At 35.7% G+C, this 10,596-nt stretch overlaps 1 protein-coding gene across 1 annotated transcript; it reads left to right on the top strand.

Moving 5' to 3' along the window:
* Positions 1-963: 963 nt before the first annotated feature.
* Positions 964-7,574, top strand: TMED5 (transmembrane p24 trafficking protein 5). Its single transcript, XM_005422128.3, has 4 exons — positions 964-969; positions 1,400-1,497; positions 2,191-2,374; positions 4,687-7,574. The coding sequence occupies exons 1-4, from the start codon at positions 964-966 to the stop codon at positions 4,903-4,905; spliced, it is 507 nt and encodes a 168-aa protein (XP_005422185.1). The 3' UTR covers positions 4,906-7,574.
* Positions 7,575-10,596: the final 3,022 nt, after the last annotated feature.

Below are 10,596 nucleotides of genomic sequence, written 5' to 3'. Positions count from 1 at the left end.
CGGGGCTCCCCCGCCCTGCCCCGGGCAGCCCAGCCCGCAAAGCCGCGCTGAAATTGTACACTGTTGGAAGTTCAGCCTTGTGGAGTTAAAAATTAACTTACCCGCCTTTTCAATTGTTCTAATAGATTCTTTTGGTGGTTTGGGGGGAATTTTTTGTTTCTACTTTAGAGGAGCTCAAGGCGCCATCCTTTAAAAGGGCAGAATGCAGAAAGTTCAGGGTTGTGACCTTGTGTTGTAGCCCTAAAGCATAAGGAACTTGTGCTGATGCACAGAGCCCGTACTTGCCTATCTTTGTGCTGATATGAGGCACCTTTCATCTCGACGATAAAAGTTTTACAGACACAGCACAGTTTAACAAGCTATCGTTAAGATTTTGCTGTCCTTCTTGAGAAGAGTGGAGTTTCCCAGACATGTCTGGGCTAGATCTCGATCTGTGACATTTTCCTCCCTCACAACAATGACTTTTTTCCAGTAAAATAGCTACAGTGAGGGAAGCTGCACTGAATATTCTCCCACCCTGTTACTGTGCCTAGAAATGGGCCAGGATCTCTCTCTTCCCCTCCACCTATTTTTTCCCTCTGTTTCCCAACTGAAAGACAAAGCTGAAATTCGTGTTTTTTTCTAATTTCTAATACTGTTACATGCAGAACTGAACAAGAATGAAAGAGAGGTGTTCAAGCTTTGTTTAGAGTCCTGTCTAAGCCACACAGAAGTTTATTTTGCACAGAGTAGGATTTTAGTTTGACCATAAGCTAAATAAAGACCTTATTTTAGAAAGGATTAGTGTGTATAACATATACTTACCTTATTTCTACTCAGGCATAAATTTCTTAGCACTACTGTTAACAGTAATGATTTGGTTTATTTGAATGTGTAGAAAAGGAGCTCTGTATATTACTACAAATAGATTTATTTTGTACTTAATTACATTCGTGGCTAAAGCATAAGAGTATTTAACACAGGATGCAGGTAATTCTCCAAAGACATAAGGTAAACACTGTGCTAATACAAAGCAATCGGTGACAGCAGCCATAGAAATGCCAGGTTTAGCCACCTCTTGTTGGTATTTTTACAGGTTGTCTAACCCTGCCTGTTGATAAAACTGCATGCATTCTTAAAAGTAATTAGGGAACGGTTCAATATAAGCCCAGCCTGGCAGGTTTAGATTACATGTAGTTTTAAGATTCTGAAATTGCTAAAATGCTTTTAGGTTGAGCTGGTTTTCCATCTGTTTCCAGTTAATTTGGTGTCAGCTCATCCAGACAGATTAATCTTTCAGATTATTTTATTTGTCTGTTCCCTTGCCTAAAAACATTTGCCTTCCCAATAAATGTTGTTGTCAGCAATGCAAACAGGAGTTCAGCTGGTCGGAGGTTGGTTATTTTTGTTTGTTTCACAGGTTCTAGATGGAGCAGGATTAGATGTTGATTTTCATCTGCTCTCCCCAAAAGGTGAAACTCTAGTTTTTGATGAAAGAAAATCAGATGGAGTTCATACGTAAGTTTAAAATCTTCAAACTCAGAAGTGTTGCATAAAGAATTTTTCTGGTTTCTTTAGCAAATATAACTAAAATGAAGGTTGAGTACTTTTTATTCCTTGATATTACAAAAGACTTTCTAATAGGACAGTTTGAGAATACCAATTTTCTTTTTATAAACACTGAATGCTTTTTACATGAATTGTACTATGAAGTGAAGGGTATTTTTAGTTTAGTGATAGTTGTTCATGTTCAGTGGATAAAAATTGTTATTGTGGAGTTGAAAAAGGTCTCCATATCTAATATCAAAAGATCATGTGAGTCATACAAATAAGAAGCTACAAAGTCCCCTATTTTTCCAGTCCTTTTCTCAAAAGATGTAATATTTGCTGTAATTTTACTATACAGTATAAGAATGACACTTATTGTGTATTTTTTTGTAATGATTAGCAAAGATTCAAAAGCCCCAAAAAGAAATGAAAGCAAGTTGCTGTTGCCATAATTTTGAGCCTTTGGAGTCAGTAGGATTGTTTTGCTGTGACTGTGTAATCTGTGAAGTGCCTTTAGAGTTCCTATTTTTATACAAAAACAAGATTTGGTTATTTCTAAGTGCACAATTATCAGTCTTAAAGGGAAGGGTATGCTTACAAAAACTGACTTTTTGAGAACCAGCACAGAAAGTGTAGTTAATCATGTTTTGCTTATATACACAGTGTGGAAACAGAAGATGGGGATTACATGTTCTGCTTTGACAACACATTCAGTACCATTTCTGAAAAGGTAATTTTCTTTGAATTGATCCTGGACAATATGGGAGAAGATGGTCAAGATGAGGAAGATTGGAAGAAGTATGTTACAGGCACAGATCTCCTAGACATGAAGTTGGAAGATATTCTGGTTAGTATTTAATCTTTCTTTCCATTCAATGTTAGAGCATTTGGAAAAAAATCTCAATGTCATGTGGCCATTCTGCCTTGGTCTGTTGCATCATCCTGGGATGTATTCCAGGTCCATATATTGCTTTTACTAATACAGGAAGTCTAGCACCATGGATCTCTTGTTTACACACAGAAACTTGAAGATTTTTCAGAATAGGCCCTTCATCAGCAAGAAGACACTGCCTAGCTCTCGGTCACTTGGTTTCCAATTCAGCTTCCCTTCTTCCTACTGCTAGAATGGGACATTCTTCCCTAGCAGCAATGAAATGAATACCTGGAGCATTAAAGTATTATTTAGTCCCAATGGTATAGTTGGAATTACTGCATCATTTTTATCAGTGTTTCAAGATAAAGTACTGTGTTAGCCTCTCCATCACATCTTTGCAGAAGTATGGATTACTGTTTCTATCTTCAGTAAATTAGACATTTCTATATTAGGTTTTTTGCCCCCAAATTTTATTACATCTTTTCAAACTAATAAACAGAATGAGAGTTAATTTGCATAAAATACAGGTTCATCTTTGCTTAAATTGTATGGTGAGCCTGTTTGATGTAGGATTCAGACTACTGCTGAGTCAAAGCTCTTATTCCCTTTATGATCATTAAATATTGAGATTACTCTAGAAACAAAGAATTGCTTGGTGCTCCAGTACCACTGTTCTTAATGCTTGGTAGGATGCAGTAAAGCTATTGTTTGTTTTATCATAGCTACAGACATTAGGTATCTTAAAAAAAAACAACCCAAAACCTCAACATTTGCACACCCCTACTGAATACATCATGTAGAAAATCACAGTGTATTATTTATTGTCATAAACACAATGCAGATTTTTTAAATAACAAAACAATGTTTAAAATATTTTATAGGTGTATGATACACTTTTAAATAATAATAACACCAAATACAGAATCTGAAGATCTGACCAGATCTTTAAGAGTAGCAGTCAAGACACTGCGAAAAAAGGAAAATTTCTATGTGAAGTTGTGAAGAAAGTCCCACTCACACTATTTACAGAAAATACTTGAATTAATTTGATAGATACTTGTTTACATACTGGTATCTCTTCCAAAAGAAAAAGAAATGCAGAACCTATCTTTGACTGTCTTGAAAATCTTATAAAGTAGGTAATTTTTATAAAATCAAGATTAGTATCTAATCCCATTGTTTACTTAGCCAAGTATTACTTTCCCTGCAAGCTCTATGAGGACTAACATAAGCACTTAGTAGTTTAATTCCTTAATGAGAACACATTTTCTGGCAAAAATGGGGAATTACATCTTTAAGTTTAAAGCTCTTGTGTGGTGTTCATTTTCCTTGTTGTGTAACAATGACCTTTATCATCATAACATTATTTGGCTCCCCAGAATAGCTATTTTGAAATATTTTTGTTAAATATGAAAGAGAGAAAATGTTACTGCTGGCTTTAGCCTTATGGTTTTGGGGATTTTTAAAAATTATTAGCCTCTTCTCACTAAAAGTTACTTCAGGATCCATAATTATATCCAGAACATAATCAGCACTGCATGAGATCAGCTTTTGTCAGTATCTGTTACGTGGTGGATAAAACTTCAGCAGATCATAGGACCAGATGTTTACTTACTAAGTGCAGAATAATGTGCAAATCTTGAGCTGCTGTTGTCATGGCTGGAGTGTTCATGTACTTCCTCTAGTTCCAGGGTCACACTTTATGTCCTTTCTAGGACCTCCAGTTGTCCTGTTCAAGATTTATTGTCAAAATTCTGCTTTTTTATCAAGGCTGAAGCAGCAGTTTATAACCACTACAGTGGAAACACCAGAAGCAGACAGGAAAGTAACATTATTGTAGTTTTCTTTTGCTACAGATATAGCCCTGATGGTAGTTATCATTAAAAAAACTCCTTAATTTCATTATGCAGCAGAAAAAACTCTACATTTGCTTGCCATTACATAATTTGTTTTGAGACTAGTTCTGCAGATTCACTACTTTTTATTAGTCCAAATAGGTTTGATTTCTCTCTCACCTCCCTACCTATAAAAGAGAAAAAACAAAATTACTACAGAACACTAATGCTACATTAATTAAGTCTTTTTAGCCAATACACAATAAACAGGCTAGACAAATTAATGAAAACTGTGATGATGTGTATATTTTAAAATGAAATTAACTCTTCACTTGTCAAGACATTAATTTACAGATGATAGCACGGTGTTAATAATTTTGTATTTGCTGCAAGATATACACTTAATTCAGGTGGGGTTTTTCCTAAAAATACTCTTTTGTCACTTACCAGGAATCCATCAACAGTGTGAAAGCCAGATTAAGCAAAAGCGTCCAGATTCAGACCCTGCTCAGAGCATTTGAGGCTCGTGACCGAAACATACAAGAAAGCAACTTTGACAGAGTGAATTTCTGGTCCATGGTCAACTTGGGAGTAATGGTGGTGGTATCAGCTGTTCAGGTTTACATGTTGAAAAGTCTCTTTGAAGATAAGAGGAAAAGTAGAACTTAATATTCATTAATGTTCATATTATGATCATAACTATAACAGCTATGGGGGAGAAGGGAGCAATAAACTACAGTAAAGACTATAAAGACCTTTCAGATTCTTTTGAAGAGAGCAAAAATCAGGTTTTCAATTCATATTGGGCTTTTTGGATGTGATAGTGCTGGTCTTGTTCGTGTTTGGGGGTTTTCTGTTGTTTTTTGTGGTGGTTGGTTGGCTTTTTTTAAAACATGAACATCATGCCTCTTCCCAAGCTCTCCCATTTTTCCAAATGCTACTAACTATTTTTTGTACTTGTAGGATTTGTTAGTGATTGTTAATTCCTATCTTATGCATAGCACACTTGGTGCATATGCAAAGTAATGTTAATATAACTGTCATTATCTTCATTTTCACATAAAAGTTTAAGTAGTAACTTAGACATTGGTTTAGTTGCTGTTAAATACTGAGTGAATTTACATATGTGCCTAAGTTTACAGGATTGGTAGTTACTGTCATTTTTCTTCAAAGTTATATGTTTTTTTAAATCCTTAGTTTTTGTTCTTTGGCATCATGGAGAAACACTGGGCTAACTATGTAAGAACATGAGATCTCTTTTTATAACAGAGGACTAATATCAGCACTTTAAAAAAAGCACCATCAATGTGAAATTGAGGCAGTTTTTGTTGAAAAACAATTGGAGAAAATAGATACAATTCCTGTTCAAAAATCCTTCTGTCCTGTAGTTGCAAAATCTTGTTTTCCTTTGTGGCTGTTACATGAGACAAGTGACTACATGGTATACAAACAAATACAGGCACACTTTGAAGTATGACTTGCAAATTCTTAGTTACTGTAACCTCATGTAATTGATAATTATTTAAAAAGTAATTTCTCATGGGTTTTTTCCTTTTAATAAAGGCAGGAGTTGTTCATGGTATGCCAAAACAAACATTGATTGTTGTAGTCTCAAAATCCCTCTTCTTTTCCACTTTATTACAACTATGACTAATGTTAGTCAGGTGGCTTACATAGGCATATAAAACCAAAGCTGTTCACCTAAACTTTCCCTTTTTACTCACCCTCCCAAGTCTTTCAGCTGTGTAAGTACATTCTTCATATAACCCATGTTTCTGTACCTAGCTGGTCATCTGAATAAGGCACAAATCACGGGAGCAGTAAGCACAAGCCACAAGTTTTATGATCAACTGAATATGTAGTATCGCTATCACTAAGACAAAGCTAATACCAAACCAGAAATTTATAATATCTCGGTAAGTGGCTTTTAACAGTGCAGTGAGGGTATAGAGCTTTTGCCAAAAGCCCTGGTGCATGAGAATTAACTTTTTTTAAGTAGTTTCAAGTTAATAATTTTTACAATGTGCCAAGTCATTGGAATTTCTTGTATAAATGTGTTAACTGCATTTCATCATGAGAGTTTTTAAAAAACTTTATTAGAAACACTTTTTAAAAAAGTGTTCTAAAAACAGTATATGTAGTAGTGTTGTGCCTGTTGTGGGGTCATCTGTATGAATGGCAGAGTTGCAACTTTGAGACTTTCTGTGATTAAATAGTGTTTTATGAATAAATACAGGGTCAATAGGTGCATTCAAAAAATACATTGTTCAAATGAAACAGATGCTAGCAAGGGCTACAGAACATAGAAACAACACTTCAGGTTCAACTTCAGAGAAGAGGACCTAGCAATATTTCTAAATAGTTTTTATAAGCAAAATAATAATTATTATTATTACAGAACTTGTTATAGAGGGCTCCAAAGGCTGTTGAGCTACTTCATCTTTCTGCAGAACTGTCCCCAAAATAAGACTGTACCCCTTTAAGGTTTTGTGTATCTTACTTCCATATGATGCTTTCTATTCTAAACTGCCCAGAAGTAGAAAGCTCATTTCTGTGATAAGAACAATATCTAGGAAAAATAATTCTTTCAGCTAAAGTAGCAAATAATGTTTCCCTGTCCCTCTCCCAGTAGCACTATACCATGTTGTTATCTGTGCTTGCATCACCATGTGTGATGCTCCAAACCATCTGCAAAATGCTGAACCAGCTCTGGGAAGCTGCGACTAAGACATCTACCTCTGCTCTCCAAGCTACCAGAGTCAAGATTTCAGCTCAGAACTCCAGTAGATAAGCTCTGCCAAGTTTGCCAAGGGCACCTTAAGGGATTGGGTTCCCCAGCTACTCTGCTGTGCCTCTCTGTAGCTTCACATCAGTGGCAAAGCCGTGTGGTGTCCCAGCTGAACCTGCTGCTGGCTGCAGTTCAGTGTCTCCTGTTACAAACAGCCAGCTCTGGGAGAAGGAAAATGCAACAATCGGCAGCAGAGTTCATCTGGAAGAAATTATTGTTCTGCAGCCAAGAGCTCTGACTGTATTTGCTCTTCATTCAAGGTCCATTATAGAAAATGAAAGAGGGAATAACTAGAAAGGTTCATTGACTTTGGCAGCTGGAATATGTTTATGACAGGTGAAGGATTTGGCATTCTAACTTGCAGTTAAGTAACATTGTACTTGGATTTTGAAGAGTAGATTACTTTCGACTGTATAAAATTTACAGAGGAGAATATAAATTACGTTTTTTTTCTTAACAGATTTTTCTTCCGAGTTAAATGTTTTAAGACTTGCAGATGTTGAATAATTATGCAAAACTGAGATTTTCAATAAATCAAGTTTAAACCTGTGTTTGTGTTGTTTTGTAATGAAGGAAGAATGCTATGAATACCTATGAATGCTGCAAAAGATCAAGGATGCTAACAGGACATTTGGTTTTAGTAACGCAGCTTTTTAATTTCTTCCTTGTGCAGTTTTCAAATTCTGTTCTTATTCACTGCAAATATCAACTTTATCAGTGCAAATAATTTAAGATTTACATAGGCATCAGATCAGAAAGACACCAACCTCTGGACTTTGTAAGAGAAAGTATTTAACATACTTAACTGTACTTCAGCAGCAAACATCAACAGGAAATAGCATCACAGTCTCAAGCTCACAATTAAGAATCTCATAATATAAATTATTACTAGTTATTAATATATCATATATTTGTATTATTCATAAAATAATACCCAAGATTCCAAGAATAAAGCTCAAAATACTGGAGCATTTTTTTGGCTAATGGAGTAAAACACAACAAATCCAAGCTTGTTTACCATTGCATAAGACTCCTGAGACAGCCAGGCCTGTCCGGAAGACTGCAAACCAAATTGTGAAAGCATTGAAACAGGAACTTCCTTTATGCTGTGTTTTGAATCAATGAAATAGATCATGAAATGCTAAAGTACAATCTTATGTTGTCAGATTGGGCAATTAGTGGTAGAAGCAACAGTGATTTGGCTTGAAAAAGTACATGAGCAGTAAAAACTCTCAAGAGATATTTTTGGACACAGACATGAGAAATACCTGCAGAAGTTCCCTTTCCTGATCTCTCCAAACATGCACCATGAGAAATGCCACCTTCTGCCTTCACTTCTGCACACACAACACAGGCTTGTGCCTCAGCCTGGCACATTGTTTCTCGTGCTCAGCAGTGCAGCACGGCCTTGTTTAACTCCACTTGTTTGTCAGGCTGCAGCACCAGCCTCACTCCATGACCACGTGGTGCAGTGTTAAGACCACATTTTTAAAGATTCTACTCAATTAGTCACAGCAATTACTTTTTTTTTTAATGGAGCTTTTTTTAATATTTATATGGCAATCTCTTCTAAAGACTCATTATCCCGAAAATTTTATTAAGACAGCCTGAAACTAAGAAGGCTGAGCTGTATCTGATGTCTTTAAAAACTAGCAGTTCCTTTCCTGTGTTTCAAAGACCAACCAATTCTCCTCAAGACTTTCATTTGAGAACTTAGCAACTTGTGGTATAGACAGGAAACACATATCTTGGTTACTGCTGAGAAATGGCTTTTGCTAAGCCCCTCCTTTTCCATGCTTTCCCCCTGGCTCCAGTAGTATTCTCACAGAAATTCACTATTCATACAGGAGGAATGCTGTATGAGTAACACAGTACAGCGGTGAGTAAGCACAATTTACACAAATCACTACAGAAATCAAAAATTCAATCAAAAGCTACATAACTTACTGTTTTCAAAACCAACAATTTACATAACTGTTGATTTTTATCAAAGATAATAAAATAATGAAAAACAACTTAGAAGTAGTAGTAAGCCCACCTACACCGCTGAAGTTTCACCAGAAGCATTTGAATTACATCTCTCATGCTATCAAGTGCTATAGCTGACAACAGTTAATGAGACTTGGAACCCATACTGTTCACAAACTCCTTTCTTCATACCAAGTTTCTGGAAACAATATCCATCCTCATTCTCCATCTGCCACCTGCTAAATTGGAACACAGGTACATAAGGAAAGCATAGATTTGCCAAAAGAAAAGTTCTAGAAGCATATATCCATACATTTCAACCTTACGTAAAGGGACCTGAGATCAAACATCTAATAAAAGTCCCTTTCTTTTATGCTTAAGGATTTAATGGAGTTAAACCCTCTCTAGTTGTTCATTAATTCCCTTTCCCACAATTTCCAACTATTGTTGATGATATTTAGAATTTTACCCTTAGTACTTTCTAGTTCTGCTATTATGCAACCAATTTGTGAAGTTATGAATACCAGATTAGAGCAACCAAATAACACAAAGCAGGCAACCAGTAATGATCATGAATGAGAAAAACAGGTACATAGCAAAGCAGTAATTAAAACCACTGGATGGTGACACAAGCAAATGCAACAATAGCCAAGTTTTGTGAGTATTCATTAGAGAATGGCAAAGCACAAATGAAGGACTTGGAAGTGGTGCTTACAGAAGAAACTTTATTTAGAGCAAGGTATAACTATTAATTAGCTTCCTGCTTTAAAAGTGGTTTTGAAATAAATGAGCTTGTTAGGAGTAAAACTGCAGATGTCAGGCTTGGAAGGTACTGTGGTGAACATTAAATAAGCAGAAGACTAGGAAACCAAAACCAGATGGAAGTCAATCAGTGCCAAACACTAAGTAGCTAACAATGGGAAGTAATCTGAATATTGTCAAGTTGAGAAGCTGGAAACATAAATTAGAACAAGAAAATCACACACTAGTGAAATAGTATCAGTAAACAGATTAGATGATTATATGAAAAGAATGGTATGAACTACAGCTGTATTTGAAAAATTACTATCTGCTAGCAAAATATTTTGGTACTAATGAAAACCAGAACAATTGTTGATATTATGGTATATGGATCTCAATACTGAAATATGTACAAACCTGATTTTAAAAATAGCAGAGATGGGCTAGCTGAGAACATGAAGGGATTCAAAAATGCAGAACATCAAAACACCAAGACAATACAAAAATCTTGTTTCATTGTTGCTGAGTGACAAAATTGAAAGACAGCAAAAGCATCAAATTTCAAGCTCATTCTCAGACTGTGCACAGCTTGTACTGGTATAGGTCTTTTGTTTTCCTTTCTATTGTCCTGCACTACCTTTGCTAAAAGACAGTTGTTTCCCCCTCCAACTTCCTTCAGGGACTCCAAAGGAGACTTTTTTCCCCTGTCTTTCATTTCACCACACCTCACCTATAGATGATCCAATTTAGAAAAAAAACCCAAACAAAACACCAGCAAGCTTTTCTACAAACATTGACAACTCCAAAGTTTAACTCATGCATTAATGTTTTTCTAACTAAACTAGGATATCAATAGATCTGAC

The sequence above is a fragment of the Geospiza fortis genome, unplaced genomic scaffold (assembly GCF_000277835.1).
Source record: "Geospiza fortis unplaced genomic scaffold, GeoFor_1.0 scaffold403, whole genome shotgun sequence".
In the NCBI taxonomy this organism is placed as follows: domain Eukaryota; kingdom Metazoa; phylum Chordata; class Aves; order Passeriformes; family Thraupidae; genus Geospiza; species Geospiza fortis.
Note: the sequence above shows the minus strand (reverse complement) of the source record. Positions and strands in the feature narration are given on the sequence as shown.